General features: G+C 43.5%; 2 protein-coding genes across 4 annotated transcripts; both read right to left on the bottom strand.

Annotated features, from left to right (window-relative positions):
* Positions 1-2272: 2272 nt before the first annotated feature.
* Positions 2273-5467, bottom strand: LOC112278333 (uncharacterized). The gene is made up of 5 exons (XM_024511654.3): positions 5216-5467; positions 4090-4410; positions 3648-3849; positions 3043-3274; positions 2273-2766 (listed from the first exon to the last, which is right to left on the bottom strand). The coding sequence occupies exons 1-5, from the start codon at positions 5267-5269 to the stop codon at positions 2451-2453; spliced, it is 1125 nt and encodes a 374-aa protein (XP_024367422.1). The 5' UTR covers positions 5270-5467; the 3' UTR covers positions 2273-2450.
* Positions 5468-6613: 1146 nt separating this feature from the next.
* On the bottom strand, positions 6614-11357 carry LOC112278332 (pentatricopeptide repeat-containing protein At1g11290, chloroplastic). 3 transcript variants are annotated; one of them, XM_024511653.3, is made up of 5 exons: positions 10637-11298; positions 9932-10035; positions 9510-9792; positions 8200-9370; positions 6614-7959 (listed from the first exon to the last, which is right to left on the bottom strand). In XM_024511653.3, exons 2-5 carry the CDS (start codon positions 10000-10002, stop codon positions 6764-6766), a joined length of 2721 nt encoding a protein of 906 aa, XP_024367421.1. In that variant the 5' UTR covers positions 10003-10035; positions 10637-11298; the 3' UTR covers positions 6614-6763. The 3 variants fall into 3 exon arrangements, with proteins under 3 accessions (XP_024367421.1, XP_024367418.1, XP_024367419.1); XM_024511650.3 differs by having other exon boundaries at positions 6614-9370; positions 10637-11357; XM_024511651.3 differs by having other exon boundaries at positions 6614-9370; positions 10732-11218.
* Positions 11358-21291: the final 9934 nt, after the last annotated feature.

Raw genomic sequence — 21291 nt, 5'->3', positions numbered from 1 at the left:
GTCCTATTATGATTTTTTTGTCTGTGATGCGTGAAATAAGAAGTCTTACTTTATTTGAGAGCTTGTAAACTACTTCTACTCCTCCTCCTACAACTCCTGTTTCCATTCTCACACATGTGTGTGTAATTTTGCTAGATACTAATCAACATAACTCCACATTCACCCCAAATCCCACAGCATTTCTTGGTGGGTACCCATGCATCTCATCATCATGTTATTGTCTAACTCTCTGCATGCACAGAGTCTGTAGCCATTATATATATATATATATATATATATATATTTGTATCATTTTTTTAACTTAATGTAAGCACTTTTAAAAAAACTATCTGCAATGATAAGGTTGAGTTTCTGGTTCAGTAGCATCTACTAATGTAAGTTACAAGATAAGTGGAATAGAATAGTAGTAGTAGTTGTAAGTCAAGGCTTGGAAGAATAGAGAGAGTGAAACAATGGAAAAGTTCTGAATTTGTGGAATTTTGTTAGGGAGAATTCTCATGACATTTCTTTGTGCACCTAGAACAAATGATGCTCAGTATATGTATTTATATTTATTGTAAAAATTACTTGAAATGTTTCATTTACTTAAATATAATTAAACATAAAATTAAACTCTTTTTGCTCAGATTTCTGTACAAGCTAAATTCAACTAGAATATTTTTTCCAAAACATCGCCTGCATCCCCCCCCCCCCAAAGATCCCTGATTTAGTTTCATTTAAAAATAAATAAATAAATAAAAAATAATCCCCATCTATCTTCAAATGTGAATCACTATCACATTCCTTGTTAGTCAGTCCATCAGTCAATTCCTTTTTTCTTTTTTTTTTTTTTTTTTTTTTTTCCTTTGTACTGTCTTTGTAGAGTTGTTGAAAGCTCCACCATAAGTCAATGGCTGTGAAGAAGGTAAGAGGCAAACATCAACTGTTCAACATTGAAGAACAGGAGTTTGTATGTTATCACCATTATTATTAATGAGGTTAATGTTGATTGATTATTGCTGTTTGTTTGTTTGTTTGTTTTTCTTTTCTTTTCTTTTCTTTTTCTTTCAACAATATTTCCGAAGGATAAGAATAGTAATAAAAAACATCAATGTATCCACTTACCCAGATTGTTGGTCGTTTCAGGACATTCCAGAAAGTTGAAGTAATCTTCAAGTTGAATTGAGACAGCAGACATAATAATAATAATAATAATAATCGTCTTATCAAGCATTCAATGATTGTCCAAGCTTTTCTAAAAGACGTACATGCTGACAAAGATATTGACCATTATAAGATGGAGAATGCTGACCCTACATTATATTAGGATGACTTTCATGATACTGATACCTAGCAGTAAGATAATTATGTTTGTAATATATATGGATATAGACACCAAGTTTGTTTTTACTTTGCTATTGGGATGTTTTATAATACTAGAATGTAGACTACAATCAACATTTGGAGACTAAATACATCTATAGAGTAGAAAAGATTCACACTTACCACATTGAAAGCAATCAGGAATTTATTTTCAATGGAGGGGAGAGGGAAAGCATTCTTCTATTCATTTCTACATAGAACACCCAAACAAAACATTACAGAATGAATTGTTAAGTCCCAAATGTGGTCATTTAGACAATCATGCGTACCATCTAATAAAATACCAATTTTGAACAAAAATCTTGCGATCGAAACATAAGCAGGCATTTGTTTGGGTCTCTTCCCAGGCTACCCCATAAGCCTACTGAATTAGATGCTCTTTCGAACGAGGAAGAATTGCGAGCCTGTGCTTTTGGAGGAGTGGATACCGCTTGTTGGAGACAATTTCATAACATTACTGTTTGTTTCTTAAAAGTGAGAAATGAAAGTCACCTGTTGTGCGTTCACAACGCTAAACCCAGAAGAGAATGATGAAGGTATGGCTAACCCGTGAAATGAGAAGAATCCACACCTACTAAAGATTGCCCTTGTGCTGAGCAAACGGAATGAGCAAACAGAAATGCGGACAGTCTTGGCACCCCGAGGAACAGTCTTCACATCCACGACGTTCTGGACAATAGACCTGCATAGGCCAACGCAGGAGCATATGTGTGTGCAATCGTACTTGGACTTTCTAGACCAAAAGGAGAGCCGATTGACAGAAGACAACCTTTGACTTCTCCGTCTCTAATCTACAAGTCCAACTACTTGTCCAATAATGAAATGCTTTTTGTACATTTCTTAAGATGTCAACAGCCTACGAATTTTTATTAAATTAACAACCTAGTACTGTCTCTTCAACATAAAGAAAAGAAAGAAATTTAACAGTAAAATTAAGATTGTAATTGTACATCTTCATTATAACCTCAGTCCCACAAGACTCGAGTCAAAAGCCCTCTCTGATTGGTAAAAGCCAAGAGATTATTACGGAGAACGGAGATATTGGAATGTGATATGGAAGTAAGATCATTCCAGGCTAATTTCAACATTTACTTCAGCTCACTGTCTGGTTCATGGCTGTGAATAGCATCAGGAGACGGGAAATCATCATTTGCAACTGTTTCTTTGATATCCTCTTGACTTTCGAGATCACCTCCAGCTTTTTCTACCGAAGACTCAACTTCCGCCTCGTCTGGCACCTCACGAAGGTCATCTTTGATATTATCCTCAACTCTAGCTTTAACTCCCTCTGGTGAATCTATTACTGTTTGATTGACCACATCTGCTTCACCTGTGAATGCAGAGAGTGCATTGGGCTTCCAAGTAAGAATATCATCAATGATATTCGATGCCTTCTTTTGATACCTGAAAATCACCACGCCGCATCAATGAGATTACTTTTTGGTTCATCATCCAGCTGAAGGTGGAAGTAAGAGGAGAAAATGCTCGACAAACAGAAAAAATGACTCTTAAAATTCTTTGAAATCTCTTCCCAGAAACGCCAAAAACTCTCAATACATGTTCAACACATGTCCCAACTACCAATACCCAATGAGTCCAAATAAAAACTAAATTTTTATAAACATCGAAGCATGCGACAGAAGAGTCCTGAGATATGCCAAGTTTGAGCAGACTAGGTACCTTGCACGAGCTGCCTCATTTGGACCATGAACGAGCACAAGCCAAATGATCAATCCCGCAACAGTACCAAATGCGATTCTTGTACTCCACTTTGGAGGAGGGTCATCGTCTTTGGAGTCGGGCATAAATTTAAATAGCTCAGACATTGTGGCTTCTTCTGCCAAAATATTAGGCAAAAACCACATTCGTTTGCCCAATGCGAGCCAGAGGACCGCAAATATGACCGCTCGAACTGCGTACAAAGCCAATGAGTAGGAACAAATAAAATTAAAAACACACATCATACTTCCAATAGCAAATCGTTGTGCAGACCTCCAATAGAATGAGATAACGTGACTAATATTTTCTTAAAACCGTTCAAAATGAGTATACGTTAAAATTGTATGGGTCCTTTTGCATACACATTCAACGGCAACCCGCTGCCTACCAAGTCCAAATCGACATCAAGCCTCTGCCATGTGAGAAAATAAAAAGCCGTTCTACATCGATCATTGCAGGCAGGAAGAAACAGCGGCAAAAACCTGCATTACACTAGCTGCTATATGTTTCAATGAATATTTTCTCTTAGTTAAAAATATAAACACACAAATATTGAAAATACTTACATATGAGTACGCCAAATATAAGGGTGAGGAATGCTAAACAAAAGTAAAGGACGCCCAGCTTGCACCAATGAGGAAATATAGGGAACAGGCAGCACGCCAGCGTCACCACGGGAACCAAAAACGACAACACCGTCTGCCATAACGGCCTTCTCCGTTCAAATGTCCATGCATAGAATGAATCTTTTTCAGAAAACTTTTGTTCCTGCATTACGACCGAATCAATTAAGCCTTCAATGTTATTCACCTCTCCACCAGGACAAGGCAAATCTGTTAGGATTTGGTTCATCTATCATGTACACGTCCTTGTGCAGCAAAATAAGCTAAGAGACAAACTCATGTAATAATGAAATGTATCATAATGGTGAAATCAAAAGAAAAGAACCATTTCTTTACAAAAATTACCGTTCGATTGCACCGGGCAAGAAAAGCGATAGAAACTCACTTGGCAAATCTCAATGCGAGCTGGCCACTTTGAGAGCTTCGTCTTGCCTGGTCTTGGCGTCTTTGATACCCGATCACATCGAACTATCAATTTCCTGTTGATTAGGATATTGCCAATATCCAAATCCACATCTTCAATTGCTGCCTCAATCCCTAAAGGTTTAATAAGCTCAGGATGAGCCTGTAACAAGGCAACGAAGTCTATCCCTCTAAAATACTCTACTCTTGCTTCTTGCAGGATTGCCCACCGCGTGTCAAGCTCCTTATGATATCTCACCCTCTCTGCAAATACCCGCACCGAATCAACCTCCTTGCCCTTCTTCTGCACAGCCATCCGAAACAGGTTGAAATGAGAGATAGTTTACTCCACTCCTTTAGACATACCTATAGTAAGATCGATGCATCATATTTTGGACAGTGCCAAGCTATAATATACAAAGTTTTTGTCCCTCCAGTTAAATTCACACACATGCACATATATACACACTTAGTTACTTACTTGCTTAGTTAGACGTGTGCTAGTTAAATAAGCAAGAGCTTCAAAAATCAACAACCAATACACATTCTTGAATCAGCTGACATTTCTATCTCATATCATACTTAATCTGTAAAGTGGTTGACAAGATCCTAATCAGGTGAAGTTATGTATCTCGCTCCGTCGAACTGGAGAAAAGCTCACTGTACTACAAATCCCACATTCTACAAGGAATAAGCTAACTGCTGAAGTCGCCGCTCGATTGCCATCATCAAAAAGCCCGATGGGTCATGCTGATTCTGAGACTTCTTCACTAGGTCAGTTGCAGTAGATTGGCATCGAACCTTAGATTACAGTCATCTCAAAGTATACCTCACATTGTCCACCTAGTTAAACTGCCGCGCGAGGAACAAGCAAGTAATAGTAAACAAAAAGACGAATTTGATTTAGCCCTCACTCTGAGGCAGTGAGTTCAGTAACAGTTTTGGACCATAACCTCCTCTTAATCCAGACCTCATTTGCTAGGCCCTTCCCCAGAAAGACACAAGAACCTGATAGCCCCACATTAGGGTTTCGCCCAAAATAGGTAGGAGAATCCAGATGCTGCAAAGCCTCGAGACGGAATGGTTGTGTTCAAAGAAAAAGGTCTAACCTTCGTGGCTTGATTCACCCCTTCGCCAGACTTCTCCACCTTCTTCTTTGCCATCTTCCGATCGTCCCCCTACCACAGGTGCTCTGAGAGGAAGAGGCGAAACCAGAAACAGAAGCCGGGTCTCCAATCCCGTACCCAAGTTAACCTTACAGCGGAGATGACCCACGAGGTTGTGAACAATGCCTAGAATCTGGTTAAGATCGAGCACACGCACAATCCGACCAGAGTGATCGGCCGTAATTGTGATCTCATGCTGCTTGTCAACAGGGGAGAGCGAGGGTGGGCGAAGGAGAACATCTCAAACCACAAAAGCACCTGACATATGGACGACACGTCAACTTTTGGATGGATGCATTTTCTAACGCCTCGAGTGTAGAAATTCCACATCGCCCCAATGTAAGGTACTCACGGGCTTGACGAAGTTTTCTGAGCTCTAGTTTAGTAGTGGGTAGGTGCATTGGCATTTTGTGACCTTGCTTTTATGGTTAAGTTATGTTTTGACCTGTTGTGGTTCAGGACGTTCTAATCCACTGGATAATGACAAATTAGATGATTGTCCTTAATAGATTGGTTCAACGAGAAGAATCCTCGTTGCTGCGGTGCATATTCATGTGATTTTATTTTTACTAGGATTCATAATACCCTCAAAATCAATCTTCCTAGGTGTTTCCTCCACTGGGTGACGATATGGGATGTCAGAGATTCTATCCAAGGAAATGTGATTCACCACATCAGAGAACTACAGTATCTGGAAATTAGGTCCGGACGCTACGTGGTTTTCTGCCTACATTACCTTCCCGACGACGTTTTCACAAAAGTATCTTGTGTGCAATTAAAGATGCCCTGATCAAGAGTATTTCGGAGACCATCCTGAGCTCTTATTGCCAGGGCTTTTGCAGATTGATGCCTTGTGAGAGGGACATATAAGATGTATCCACCTCACGTAGCAGCATTTAATGCTTTGACAAGCCATCCCGTGCCGCACCTTCCCCATTTAGCCAAATTTTCGACTTGAGATTCTTTAATAAGAAAGAGTTGGTCTGGTCCATGAAAATTCTGACTTCAGCGTTGGCGATGCAGCGCTGCAGCGCTGCATGTCCCTACTTGTGAATTGTTTAACATTACCTAATGTATGCGTTGTTAATTTCATCTGTAGTAGAACCTTAATTACAAATGCAATAGCTAATGGTTGTTAGTTTACAAATAATTATCACGCGGCTTCTCAAAAGATGGTATACGCACAACTGAATTTCTGAGCTACTAGTTGCACTGGAGTAAGAGTGTTGGGTAAAACTCTCAGTACAAGCGATATTGGAGTTATGAAACAGCCCCATCTCGGCACAAGGGGCAGCAAATTCAGGAATTCAATAGATTCAATCTGTCAGAAATGGCGAGAAGTTTGATGGCTGAAGAGGGAAATATTTAGACCTGGTCATTAGAACCTGTAGAGCCCACAGCTTCAGATCTGACGAAATAACTACTGCTACTACTACCTGCTGCTGTGTTTCAATACTTTAGTCTGAATTGCTAAAAGTGGCTATACAGCAATCACCAAAAGTCTCCACAAGAACAAACGCCATCCTTGAAGTGGTGAAATCTATTAGAATCCCGAGCAATAATCTGACGTTTTGTAATCTTAGATATGAACTTCGTGGCAGTATGGCAGTCACCACAGACCCGAAGGTTTTTTGAGATAACGATAGGAGTCAGTGGGGGTGTTTTTAATAAACCATATGTAATTGCAAGCCTCTCACTATGATAGAAAAGTGCTTGTTCCTTTTCATTGTCCTCTACATCATGCAACACATACCGCGTGTCTGGAACATAGCCCAACTGTCTCATCTCCATATGCAGCCTCTCGAGCTCTGCATGGATCTCCTCTGTCTGCGGATGGGTCTTGTCATCGGAATAGAACGTATGAACTTTACCATCCACTTCTATCCAGCTTTGTCCTGGCTTCTTCACCACCCCTCGGTCAAGCATAACCTTCCTCATTTTGGCAACTTCTTTCCACATACCAGCGGCCGCATAGATGTTGGAAAGGATTACAAAAACCCCGTTGTCATTTGGATCTAGCTCAAGTTTCTTTTGAGCAGCCTTCTCAGCCAGCTCCACGTTAAGATGTACTTGGCAAGCACCAAGCAAAGCACCCCACACACGAGAATCTGGCTCAACCTGCATTTTAATGATAAATTCTACTGCTTCATTGAGTAATCCAGCACGGCCAAAAAGATCAACCATACAACCGTAATGTTCCATGCGTGGCTCAATATTGAATTCCTTCATGGACTGGAAATGATGTAGGCCTTCTTCTATAAGGCCTGCATGAGCGCATGCTGATAAAGCTCCAACAAATGTTATCCAGTCTGGTTTCACTCCTTCCTGTTGCATTTGGTAAAACAGCTCTAGAGCCTCCTTCCCGCGCCCATGCTGAGCATAGCCTGTTATCATGGACGTCCACGAGTAGACATTCTTCTTTGGTAACTTATGGAAAACCTGGTGTGCATCTTCGATGCTTCCACACTTAGTGTACATGCTTATCAGTCCAGTTCCAACGAGTACGTCACAATCAAATGCTGCTTCAGTGATCAAAGCGTGAAGTCTTCTTCCTTCTGTTAGTGCTTCTGGGCTTGCACAAGCATTCAACAACCCTGTGAATGTAATCTTGTCTGGTTTAATGCCCGACTCCTGCATCATCTTGAAGTAATCAAAAGCAACTTGGTTTTTTCCATGTTGAACAAAACCTGCGATTATGGTGTTCCACGAAACTAAATCTCGTTTGGGCATATCGTTGAACAGATTCTTAGCAGACATTAGGTCTCCACAGTTGACAAACATACTTACAAGAGCATTGCTGACGTGAAGGTCAGACTCCAAACCAGCTTTCATAATTAGAAAATGAACCCATTTGCCAAGTTCCAAGGAATCCGAACTCTTACAAACATTAAGGATAGAGGTAAATGTACTACTGTTTGGCTTGATACCTTCCTTCAGTAAGGCTTGAAAAGTGGCCAAAGCATTATCATACTGCTCGTGTTGGACATACGCAGTGATCATGGCATTCCAAGCGACCACATTTTGCTTAGAAATCTTCTCAAACACACGATGAGCATCCTTCAAGCTCCCGCACTTGGCGTACATGCTTAAAAGTGCAGTCCTCACTCGATCGTCTGAACCATAACCAGCTTCAATGATATGGTCCTGAATTTGTTGACCTCGTTTCAGTGCTGATGGACTAGAACAAGCACCGAGAATACTCATGAACGTTACCCTGTTAGGCTCAATCCCCGATTCAATCATCTTATTAAAGAACAGAAAAGCTTCGTCTATGCGGCCATGTTGTGCGAATCCCGCTATCATTGCTGTCCATGATACGACATTACGTCCCTTCACGAGGTCAAAGACTTCAAGAGCATCCTCCATACTCCCACACTTTGTATACATGCTTAGTATGGCGGTGCCTACGTAGATTTCTGTGTCCCACCCGACTTCTTTCATGCGAGCATGAACTTTCTTTCCTTGTTCAAGAGCTTCCGGGTGATTGCACGCTCTAAGTAGACTCACAAAAGCCACTTTGTCTGGCTGCACACCCTCTTCTTCCATGCGCTGGAAAAGGTTACAAGCTTGCTTAAACCGGCCATGTCGAGCCAAACCAGTTATCATCGATGTCCAAGTGACCAAATCTCGCGTTGGCAGATTGTCGAACACTTTTGTAGCATCCCCTATATCCCCACACTTAATATGCATGTTTATCAATGCAGTGCCTACAAAAAGGTCTGTGTCCCAACCAGCTTTCAAAATCAGGTTATATAACTCTCTGCCTTTATCGACGTTTCTTGCGTCTGCACAGGCATTAAGCATGCTTACGAACGTGCGTTTGTCAGGTTTCACGCTATCCTGTACCATCTGCTCATGTAGTTTGAAAGCCTCCTCGTACAGACCATGCTGGACATACCCGCCCAGCAGTAAATTCCACGAGTATACATCCTTCTCCCGCATATCATCAAAAATCTGCTTGGCTGAGATCGTATTTCCGCACTTTGCATACATGTTAATCAACGTGTTCCACATGAATATGTCAGGTTGAACACCTGATTTCTTGATGTGATTGTAAATCCGTTCGCCATCTCCTAAATTTTTAAATTTGATACACAACTACACATCAAATAAATCGCAATGTCATAATCAGATCGAAGGCAGTATTTCCAAGAGTAAAGAATTGATCATTCCACGTGCAAAATACCCATGACTACAACAGTAAAGTTACGTTCAGAAAAAAAAAAAAGCCGCACACCTGCAACAGAGCGGAATAAGTCTGCCGATAAATCTGGATGTGAGAAGAATCCACTCTTTCAAGCACTTGCATTGCCTCATTAAATTGTCCTGCCTTGCTTAATCTGTTGAGGACAGCGTTTGCTTTCTGTGTGTCCTTAATGTCGGCAAACACAACACATCGCCCTTTCGGACACCTTCCGCTAAACGAGGTGGTGAGCATCCGCAACGTCTCTATTCCTTCATGTGTCGGCACACACGACGAGCATGCCAGAAAACGTTGCCGCGAGAATACCCAGGAGTTCCTGCATACCCCAAGTCCAAGCCATCAAAGGGCATGAAATCGCATATGTATGTGACAAAAAAACCATCAAGGACAATATCCTGCATGAGCAGGTTCTTAAAAATCTGGAAAGTCACAGAAATAAAGTAAAAATTACAAACCTACTGTATATGAGCTGGTGCGCAAGCGCCCTCCACAGCGTCCGAATTCCAGTTCTTCCCATTCTTAACATCTCCAATCTAGAATCTTAAACTTGAACAAAAACCTGAGAAGTTCCCATAAAAAACAAAAACAGATAAATCAACGTGCAAATCGATACATTGAATTACCTCCTACAAAATACGACATCATAACAACAGAAATTAACCCAATCAAAAAGCCACTCCGTCAAAGCATTCGCGTAACTTCCAAAGTATCACAATTTCCGCTACAAACAACCTCCGTTGACATCCCGCACTACGTCATCGTCCCTCCGATGCACTTATCAACACCCTCTAAAGCATTGCTGGAAACCAGTCCATAAGCAACAATACAGCCAAAACAATACAAACAAAAAAAAATAAACGCACAAAACCGCCAATTCAATGCTGCACACAAACCTAAACCCGCCGTTAAACAAATACAATGGACACTGCTTAAAAAGCAACGGCATTACACAAACTACACTTAACAATAAACTCCGCCAAAGCCCAAAACCAAATTGACAGCTTACAAACCTAAAAAAATAGACACACCATCAAAAAAAGTAAGCTCCATAAACCAGATCGACAACACAAGATCCTAAAAACGAAATCACAAAAAGCTCTAAATTAATATACCCTTAACCCTAGGTCAAGGATCGCGAGCGATGGTGGTTCGTCGACTACCTCCACGGGCACGGAGGTAACGACTGCAGCGACCGACGCGAGGATGCCATGACCCAAAAGAGATGCACGCGAGGAAATTGATCAGAGTCGCGAACCCAGGCAGCGGAATGGCGAGGCAGAGAGTGCTGCCGTGGATGAGGCTGGTCTGGTGACGGAGTCCAGTCCAGATGAGCTCGGTCTAAGCGAGCACGGCAGAATCGAGTTGTCCATGGTGTGATGCGGACCTCGGCACTGCTCCCGGAAGAGCCGCAGAACTAGTCGAGGCAGCCACGACACTCGGACCTGACATAAGACGCAAATCCCAAGCTACCATGCGCCGCGGGTTCACGGGATGGGTCGCAGAGTCGTCCAGCAACGGGGCCACGGCCGCCACGCTGAGTGACTGCGTGACAAAATCCAGGACACTACCGGATTCGGAAGTGGAAACACCCGCATCACGTGGTGTGACCGAGGCGGAATACGAGAGGATATGAGAGTTCAGCACGGCGGGCTGGAGCGGAGGAGGAAGCGAGAGGTAGTTGCCTGAGACATGAGCAAAGTAGGTGTGCACAGGTGGGGTGGATGCCGCTTTCCGGGCGTCGTGGAGGGGAACTTCCCCCAGGCAGTGCAGATGGGAGGGACAAAGTGGGAACAAAGTTGATGGGTTGGTTGCGCCGCTGCAGCGGGGTGCGGTTGCGATGGGGTTGAATGTGGGTGCAGTGCAGGAGGGGAGCGGGTGCGCACTGGCGTCGGGAGTGAGGGCGGGTGAGCGGGCGTGGATGTGGGTGTGGATGTTCGTTCGAGGGCGAACCGACGCTGCGGTGGTGAGGCCCCGGGTGGGGGGCCGGGCAGGAAGGGTCTGCCGCGAGCATCGATGCGGTGGCGGGCAATGGGTAGTATACCCACCACCGTGGCAGGCGTTTGTAGTCCAACGGTTAGGATAATTGCCTTCCAAGCAATGGACCCGGGTTCGACTCCCGGCAAACGCAGCCGTTCGTTCGGATATTTTCTGTACTTAGATTTATTTTTGCCCCAACATTAGATTTGTTTTTGCCCCAACAAACCCCGGCAGCCAAAAGAAAGCACACACACAACAAAAGGTTTCGAAGCTCTAATCAACTTAGCCTAAATCCACACCACACTTAAAAAGTAAAAAGTTATAATTTTATGCTTTTTGTTCTATTGGCAAGCTTTTCATCCTTGGTGGGACCTTGTAGTTGTTTTTGCTGGGTATTGCTTGTTCAAAGGCTTTGTGAATGTCAACTATGCCAGCCATCTCCTTTGGTTGGTATCATTGTAAATTCACTTCTATTTCTATAGAGATTCATTCTGTATATGTATCATTCAATAACTTCCAATCTAACCATCTAATTAGGTTCAAAATTCTCTACAAGTTAACTTATATCTTTGACTACTTCTACACAAAAATCCAACCATAAATCCATTATAAGTCTTTGGATATTGCCTAATCTCTAGCAGGTGCTAAACATGTCAATTTGTTAGGGACATAGTCCTTAGAACCTTCTAGAGACAAGTTTCTAGAACTTTCTAGAGACAAGCTTCTAAAACCTTTTAGAAGCAAGTCTCTGGAACCTTCTAGAAGCTTCTTAGTTGATAGAAGATGTTAGGAACATAGTCCTTAGAACCTTCTAGAGATAAGTTTCTAGAACCTTCTAGAAGCAAGTCTCTGGAACCTTCTAGAACCTTCCTAGTTGGTAGAAGTTGCTTGAGAAGCTTCCTAAATAGAAGTATATATTGGGATCGAGGCTGAAGAAATCTTCAGTCTCGACAACACATCTCTTGCAGCTCTAGCTCACCTCTCTGGTGTTGTTCTTGTATTCATCTGATTAATCTAGTTCTTGCCAGTTCTTCTTGAACTTCTTGGTAGATATCAAGTCTGTATTCTGTATCCGTGACAGTTTGTCGAGACTTCACTCACCTCAGATATCAGAGCTAGTTTCTTCTTTGTTAGAGTGTGGAATACTCCTCTGCTTGGAAGTGTACTAGCACTTTAGAGGTTGCGGATTACCTTCCTCTAAACTGATACTTCTTTTGTTATAATATTGGAGTCTTATTCTTCTTGGAGAGAGTGGATTACCCCTTTTCTTGAAGCTCTTAAGGCATTTTAGAGGTTGCGGAGTACCCTCCTCTAAACTAATATTGTCTTCTTGTAGAGTCATTCCTGTCCTTTCTCTTAGAATGGTCAGGGGCCAAGACATTAGTATGACGGAAAGTTCAGAGTCCAAGTTGGATGCTATCATGATTGCCCTTGCTACGTTATCACAAAGAACTGCAAAGATTGAAGGAGTCGTGGCAAGGCTTCATAATGATGGAGCATCTGGGATGGCACAATCTAGGTTGCACCAGCCTCAAACTTCTACACTTGGAGAAGCAACTTTGCCTCAGGTTCGACAAGCACCGATGGTTCTATAACATAAGGAACCTCGAATTAGCCTTCCGGACAAGTTCGATGGTACACGTTCCAAGTTTCGAGGATTCGTCAACCAAATCAGGTTGATAACAGTTTTACAACCCGAACGCTATCCAACGGAGGAGTCACGTGTTGGGCTTGTTGGAACCTTACTTACAGGACAAGCTGTATCATGGTTTGCTCCTTTGTTTGAGAAACGATCGTCCATACTAAACAACTTTGAAACCTTTTTGGAGGCATTTGCGGAAGCATTTGGTGAACACGACAAGGTTCGATGGACTACAACAAAGATCTGGACACTACGAGAAGGGATGCGTTCTACATCAGTCTATGCATCGGACTTCTGGCAATTAGCATGCGACATCAATTGGGATGAAGAAGCGTTGATGAGTCAATTCTATTGGGATTTAAGAGATGATGTGAAAGATTTGCTGTTAACTCTTCCTGATCCACAAATGCTCAACGAAGCTATTAGCCAAGCTGTGAAGTGCAATAACCGCCTATTCCAACGTTACCAAGACCAACGTTCAAGACAACATACGGTTCGCCACACCCCAACTATGTCGGCAAGCAGCATGAATTCACATTCAGAGGTAGAAGACATGTAAATTGATGCGGTATGTGTCAAATCTCTTACTCTAGAAGAAAAAAAGCGGCGTATGGAGGAAGGTCTATGCTTGTATTGCGGTGAAGAAGGCCACAAAGTTGGAAATTGCCCCAAGAAGCAAAATCGACGTATTAAGAAGACTAGGGGTGCATTTATTCAGGAAAACGAGGATGCCCAGCCACAATAGGAACCGTGCAGTTGGACAGTGAAATATCGCAACAACAACTAGGTTCCTTTCTTTCCGCTCAACTTGCCCTTTGTTTTACAATCCCTTTGCTTATTGGCCCTCAAAAACTGAGAGCTTTAGCATTATTAGATTCAGGAGCATCTGCTTGTTTCTTAGACGAAGAATTTGCAAAGCATCATAAGTTCCCTTTAGTACAAAAATCCAAACCTGTTCACGTTGAGGTCATAGATGGACGACCTTTATTATCTGGTAGTGTCACCCATGAATCAGAACCTATAGAAGTGACGTTTAAGGACCATAGTAGTCATATTATTTTCAATATTATTAGAACCCCATCAAATCTTGTTATTCTTGGTCTTTCCTGGTTGGAAAAGCATAACCCATCCATAGATTGGAAGTTGCGGAAGATGACCTTTCCCACAAAACCACCCAAGAACAAGCCTAGTAGAAAACCCTGAATAGAGAAATCCTTATTTATTGGAGCAAGAGCGTTTATAAGATTGTCAAAGGGAGGCACACCATTTGTCATTTATGCGGCTCCAACTACCGGGGAGAAGATCTCGACAGCAAGTATACCAGAGCAATATAAGGATTTTAAAGACGTGTTTCAAAAGAAAAATGCCAACATGCTACCGGAACATAAACCATATGATTGCGCCATAGACTTACAGGAAGGAGCACAACCGCCTTTTGGCCCAATCTACAATCTATCGCAGATAGAGTTGGCGGAGTTGCGGAAGTACATCAACGAGAATCTAGCCAAGAACTTCATTCGTCATTCAAAATCGTCAGCTGGAGCACCTATCTTATTTGTAAAGAAGAAAGATGGCTCGTTGCGGATGTGCGTGGACTATCGAGGCCTCAACAAGGTAACAAAGAAGAATCGTTACCCGTTATCCTTGATTTCTGGTCTCTTAGAAAAACTTGGACGTGCAAGGATCTTTAAACCCAATATTCATTATTTTGAGAGAATTCCAGTGAATTGAGAGTGTTGAGGAGGTTTAAAAAGCAAAAGCATGAAGTAGAGGTCCTTCTGGAACATTGAAAATTGGTGGAGTACAATGAATTCAAATTGAAATGTAAAGAATTTTATTTCAAATAATCACCAAATATACATGTCGTGAGTGTAGAACTTACTAAATAATTTGCAAACTTAGAAAACCTCATCTACAACCTCAGAAATAATCAACTATCAGCCATGCAATGTACACTTCAGAGTTGTAATGGCTTATCGTAGTTGTACTCAGCGATTACACCCCATTGAAATTTATTGAAATTTGTATCAGTAGTCAAGTTGCTGTGCTCTACAAGATTTGAGCACAATAGCATTGCATAATGAATTGGAGTAGTTATTTCTACAACAATGTCATGGCTCACATTTCCTTTTCAAATATTGCAATGTAGAAAGGGCTTTATGTCTTGTTGTGCTGATGTAGACTTTGCTGCATTACGAAGTATCTCATGGTTGTCATCTCGAAGATAATCCGGTACTTTCGGCAACACTTTGTCATAATTAGCATCTCCATATACTTTTTTTTGCATCAATCTTACAATAGTTAATAGGGACATGGTCGGAGCCTCAACTTCCGTTGCACGCAGTGTAGAGGGCCTGTCCAGGTCAGACAACTGCACTTTCTTCTCCAAAGGACTATCCACCACCCCATCGTCAACAAGCTTCTTAGAGAAGTCCATAGTCGAATTGACAGAAGGAGCAGAGCAAAGGAAGTTTCCTGTGCTGAGAAGAACGTTGTGGCCGTAGTCCATGATGGAATCTGCAGACACTTCGCATTGCAATCGACGGACCTGTTTCAATCCATCAAAAATTTCAGATCAATACAATTTGAAATGAAAAATCCGATTACCTATCCATACAAACACTTGTACTTGTCATCCACAACATTCTCGTACTATCGTGAAGTACTGACATGGATGTAAACACATAAATCAAGAACTGGAAATACAGTTGCAATAAGATACACGGTACATCACGACCACGTTGCATGAAACACTATACAACACTATCCATCAGAGAATTGCACATGACCTCCAACTCCTATTTCCACATCCATGACAAGTAAACAAATGTCCATTGATCCAATACATTGACAAATCAGCTCGACTCGATCTGAATCACAGTCTTCTGCGGAGATACGTACTCTTACAATACATACGTGCATGGCTGTCCTAATTATAATTAGGAGAAGACCCTCGAACTAGCTCCATGACCTTGTTATATTCAGTGCGATTCCGTTCATCGCACAACATTTTTTGCCCAATCCTGTTTGGCCCATGTTCTCGGAATAACTTTAACCCTTGGTCACGAGCAAGGTGTAGTCGTTGAAACCAAGGAAGCAAGGTGCGGAGGAGGAATGTGTCCCGGTTCCCCTTCCCATCATTAGACCAAGAGTTTGGAAGCAAGACATTCTTTGAATCGTTCATGATGTGCTTCAGAGGACTGTCGTCCACTATGATTGTGTTTTCTGAATTGAAGATTCCCTTATAACCAGAGAATAGAGTGTCTAAATTTTTCAAGAACAACTCTTTATGCGTTCCAGGAACCATGAAGGTGGTCTATCGTCTTGAGGAGTCTCGGAACCGAATTGTCATACACGAATCCTGCCCTAGTACGAGGCCTGGCAACATCTCTTTTGGAAAAAGGTAATTTACAACGCCCTGGATGTTCGAACTTTTCATAGAGCTCCATACACTAATCCTGGCTATTTTTCCTAGCTCCGCCAAAAAATTCAAACAATTCGGCCGCACGTAGACAGCTTTCATTCCCACAATGGCGCCAATCGTGGCTGAGTGCGACGCCAAAGAGTTGCTATATTGCTTTGTGCTTCGATTAGACTTCCAATCCTCGCAAATACAGAGAATTCCATTGAGGTCTAGAACGACGTTCAGCCACTTGTCAACCGCCCTGGACCTCAATGGACGACCAAGGTCTTCCAACGGCCCCTCACTATGAACTGGAGGATCGGATACCTGCTAAGACAAACGACCCACGAAGGAGCCAATTATGCCTTTCACTAACTACAAATGAGCGCGACGATCCCGAAATGCACCATACAATTACATGCCATAGACAAAGAAGCGCACTGTGGAAGACACACATACCAGAGGAGCCTAGAACACGGGATAATGAAACACACCTTTTGCTTTGAAGAGGCGAATGATTCGGACCGACTGTCAGAGATCACGGTCCGCGACTCAGGCAACGACTTGGCAGAAACAACAAATACCACCGAGGTGGGATAAAACAGCGGAGAGGGAGAAGCAGAAGGAGCTGACAAAGTTGCAAGGATTTCATCACCTGTGATTCAATGTAGAAGCAAATGAGCCCCTCAAGTATTTGAAACTCATCGACTGAGTAAAAATGTACAAAATTCATATCAAAAGTATTGAGCTCCCTGGTTGGTTCCATTAGGAACTCCGTATCAAAAACAATTTGCCTATTCAACTATACTCTAGACGCACTAGCCAATAACACAAATCACCTCGAGTCGAGCTAAAAAAAATTGACAGCAAGTGATTATGTGTCAAAACCTGCATCTGGATCCGGAAAGGCTAATTGATCACTGCCAACCGCTATCTCTAGAGTATCGTCCTCTAGATTTGTGGGGCGCTCCATGGAATGTGGTTCTACTGACGCTGCCTCCACTCTGGAAACTTCACCGATTGAAAAAATGATTGCCGGAGACGTCGGACTGTGTTGTTGAGATGTAGTAGGAGCCACTTCGCCTGAGACATTGACAGCACTTGAATGCGGAAGATTGGCGGCTTCCGCATGTCCACTACTGGATCCGCTCATGACAGATCGAGATGGCGCATTCCCAAGCATCAGCGATGGAGGCTGGGAAGGAGGGGCGGGAAGGGCGTCTGGCAGTTGGGGATTAAGCCTCACGAATGCAGAGAGGAGAAGATTTGTCTGCTGCTGCTGCTGCAGCATCATGCGGGATGTGTCTTCGTGCATCCTCTGGGACTCCTCGAACAATCTCATGCTCTCGGCACGATCACGATCTTGTCAAGCGTTGATTTCTGTAATCTACTGCTCGTGCCTCCGCTGGCTGTCTGCCAGAATCACCGAAATGGACTCCATGACGGTAGCCACAGAGTCCATATCCTTCCTCTTCCTCCTCTGTCCCCCAGAAGATGACGCACCAGGAGTTCCACCGGAAGGTGGATTATCAGATGCTTGTGCTGACTGCGGAATAACCCGAGATCGCCGCTCAGGTAGTGTGGCGTTGGGCTGAATGGGATCCAACTCTTGAAGGTCGTCGTCGTCGATTTTGACCTTCTCGTCGACTTCCTTCTCCTCGTCCGGGTCATAGTCGTGGTCGTCCCCTTTGTCGTCGTCTTCATCAGATATAACGAGGACGTCGTCAACTGGTGTTGTCCTCCGCTTCTTTGATGGAGAAGACTCGAAGCGGTCACTAAGCCGTGCTCCAACTCTTGACCGTGTGGGCGTGGTGGCCATAGACTTGTATATCGCACTTACCTTGTATCCACTGGGAAGGAAGTCATCTCTGTCGAGAGTGAGTGCTTTCCTAGAGATCTCTTCCCACCGATCCGACTCTCCGGTCCCTCCGACCGCAAAGACATCCACGGAACTCATCTGCATGAAATGGCACGCGGACAGCTTAGTGGATATGAAAAAAAGAAATGAATGTGATTGAGAAGCAAATCAGCTCGAGTCGAGCTGATTTAGAAGAAAATCAGCTCGACTCGAGCTGATTGAGAAGCAAATCAGCTCGACTCGAGCTGATTTAAAAGCAAATCAGCTCGATTGGAGCTGATTCAGAAGAAAATCAGCTCGATTGGAGCTGATTCAGAAGAAAATCAGCTTAACTCCAGCTGATTCAGAAGCAAATCAACTCGACTCGAGCTCATTGAAAAGAAAATCAACTCGACTCAAGCTGATTGAAAAGCAAATCAGATCCACTCGAGCTGATTGAGAAGCAAATCAGCTCGACTCGAACTGATTGAGTACCTACCATTGCCGCGCAAGTGATCTTACCTCCCCCCCATAGTGAAAAAATGGACCCCCCTGGACGGCAGAACTTCCGTACTAGCCAGAGATAGAACTCCATTCGTAGTTCGGTGTTGTATACTCGAAATTCCAACTCGTTGTAGCCGTGAGGCTTGGTAAACATTGGTGTGTCGGGAGGAAGAAATTCCGGTCGGATCTCGACACGGTCACGGGCGTCTACATCTTGCAAGAAAGTGAGGATCACCTTCCTTGGCGCTCGCCCAACTGAGGAATCTCCAAGACGCTCGAACTTTGCAGGAATGTAGTCTGCAAAGTTGATGTGCAGGCCTTTGAAGGCCCCGTGCGAATTGATGAAGTCCATTGTCTGCAGTCTATGGCTCTTACAGCCGGATATGAAGAGCCACCTTTCTCCATCTGCGAAGTATGGACTTCTATTCTTCTCCAGAGCGGCAAGAACTTGATGGAAATAAGGGACGGTGTTTTGTTCTATAAGATCATCCTCCACCCCCGGATGCTCTCGGAGGTCGATGATTCCAAGCCCGATATCACGAGCGCTCTTGTTATTCCATGCATTGTCTTTCCACTTACTGAAGGTGTTCGTACTCACATCATAAGTCTTGTAATAGGCACACGCATATGGCACCTGAAACCCATTCTTATGATTCAAGAAAACTTTCAAGAACTCTGCTGCGGCCGGAGAAATCTGCGCGCAGGTCTTGTTCTTGGACTTCAGTTGCTTCGCTTCAGTAAAGTAGGATTCTCCAAGCCGCTCAAGGAGGACGATTATTGACGCACTCGTGATATTACGAGCCGTCTTAAACGCCTTCCAATTGTAATGAATGAGGTCGCCCACCGCGTTGATTAATCCCAAGCTTGGGTCTGTGTTGTCGAGCTCCTTCTTCACTAGCTGCTTCCTCTTCCTCCTCTCCACCCAGTCCTTTGTGCTAAAGGAGCTCTCAAGCACAGACGAGATTGATTTAATCGTCATCTTTGGATAGGGGAACTTTCGCTTCTCCCCAGATTGGTTAAGAAGGTGTTTCGCGAGCCTCTCTAGATCATTCAGGCTCAGGTTGCCGAGCCACTTGAAGTACTCGCGGCTAAGCATGCAACTCTCCTGCTTCCAGTTCTCTTTCTCGTTGAACTTCGCAGAGGTGTCGGGGTTGTAGAGCTCCCCGTGGGCAGCATTGGAAATAACCTCACTCCAGAGATTGTAGATGGGCTCCGGGGCAGTGATGATCTTTAGCTCATTGACGAGCTTAAGCTTCTCCTCTGCACCCTTGGTGCGTAAAATTCTCAATGACTTGTTGACGTCAATCAATGAGAACCTCAAAGTCATTACTTTCTCGAATGCCTGCGAGCAAATAGAAGAAGTTAAATATTTATTTTCTGAATCATAGCAAAGAATTCAATTCAAAAGAGGGAGAATAGCAAATCAGATCGAGTCGAGCTGATATCCTCTGAACAAGCCTTCATAATATCAGACTATTAAGTCACTCGAGAAATATCGTCACATCAAAAATAATTCGACTGTGATGGAAAGTAGAACCGTTCAGATCAGATCGACTCGATCTGATCCCAAGTCAAGATATTCACATAATACAAATCAGATCGACTCGATCTGATTCTCTTACCTTGAATCCCTTCGTTCTACATTGAATGTCCGAAGCTCTTCTCCCAGCTGTCGTGCTGGTGGCTGTGATCTGAGAAAGATTCTCTGGGCATCCCATATTCACCCAAACTGATCGTGCTCCGAGGATGTTGGTCGCCCATGACGGCTGTATCATCTGAAAGTGATTGATCCGATTGTAGTATGCTGATATGGATCGCAGTATCTCCGGATCGCTCGACCATACAATAAAGCAACTTCAGACGCAGAAGTCGCTCTTCACATCGTCATCAACTACGTTACTCTCGTCGGATATGTCCCTGCTGGTTGCAACACTGTGCTGCCCGTTGATGACAAAAAAACTCTCCGTCTTTGATCTCCTCCCACGTTGTCGGCTTTGAGGTTCTGTTCGTGGGCATTATGCATAATGTTTGCCGGGCCTTTCGATCGGGCAGGTTCATGAGATACACCACCATTGCATCAACGAGCTTGTCCTCTTTCGATCGAATGTTGAACTCCGTAGGTGCATCAATGAGTTTATCTATGGAGATGCCCTTCTTTGTATTGACCCCGAAGATGTATGCATCTTCGCACTCTGACCAGAACTTCTTGTACACTGCGGTGATGTGCTTGAAGTCGGGCTTACTCTGGGGTTCATACGACGACGGAACGTCGGTCATCGCATCGGCAAGGGTCGGATGTTGAACCTCCGACACTTGGGAGCTGCCCGAAGCCGCTCGGCGATCTCCAGAAGGCGCAATGGGGCTACTTCTCGTCGATCCTTGCCCTGCAGAGCTGGACCGTGGCTTCGCTTTTCCCCGGCTGCTTGAAGGCGCAAGAGCTGCTGTATCGACC

This window comes from Physcomitrium patens, chromosome 25, assembly GCF_059467195.1.
Source record: "Physcomitrium patens ecotype Gransden chromosome 25, ASM5946719v1, whole genome shotgun sequence".
Lineage (NCBI taxonomy): Eukaryota > Viridiplantae > Streptophyta > Bryopsida > Funariales > Funariaceae > Physcomitrium > Physcomitrium patens.
This window is presented reverse-complemented; position numbering and strand designations above follow the sequence as displayed.

Excerpts from the sequence above, each read along its gene's own strand:
- LOC112278333 (XM_024511654.3), bottom strand. The coding sequence starts at position 5,269 with ATGGCAAAGAAGAAGGTGGAGAAGTCTGGCGAAGGGGTGAATCAAGCC. Across the intron at positions 3,850-4,089 it reads CTCGCATTGAGATTTGCCAA|GAACAAAAGTTTTCTGAAAA; the intron begins GTGAGTTTCTAT and ends GTCGTAATGCAG. Across the intron at positions 2,767-3,042 it reads AATGAGGCAGCTCGTGCAAG|GTATCAAAAGAAGGCATCGA; the intron begins GTACCTAGTCTG and ends GGTGATTTTCAG.
- LOC112278332 (XM_024511650.3), bottom strand. The coding sequence starts at position 10,002 with ATGTTAAGAATGGGAAGAACTGGAATTCGGACGCTGTGGAGGGCGCTT. Across the intron at positions 9,793-9,931 it reads CACCAGCTCATATACAGTAG|GAACTCCTGGGTATTCTCGC; the intron begins GTTTGTAATTTT and ends TGGGGTATGCAG. Across the intron at positions 9,371-9,509 it reads CTTATTCCGCTCTGTTGCAG|TTGTGTATCAAATTTAAAAA; the intron begins GTGTGCGGCTTT and ends TTTGATGTGTAG.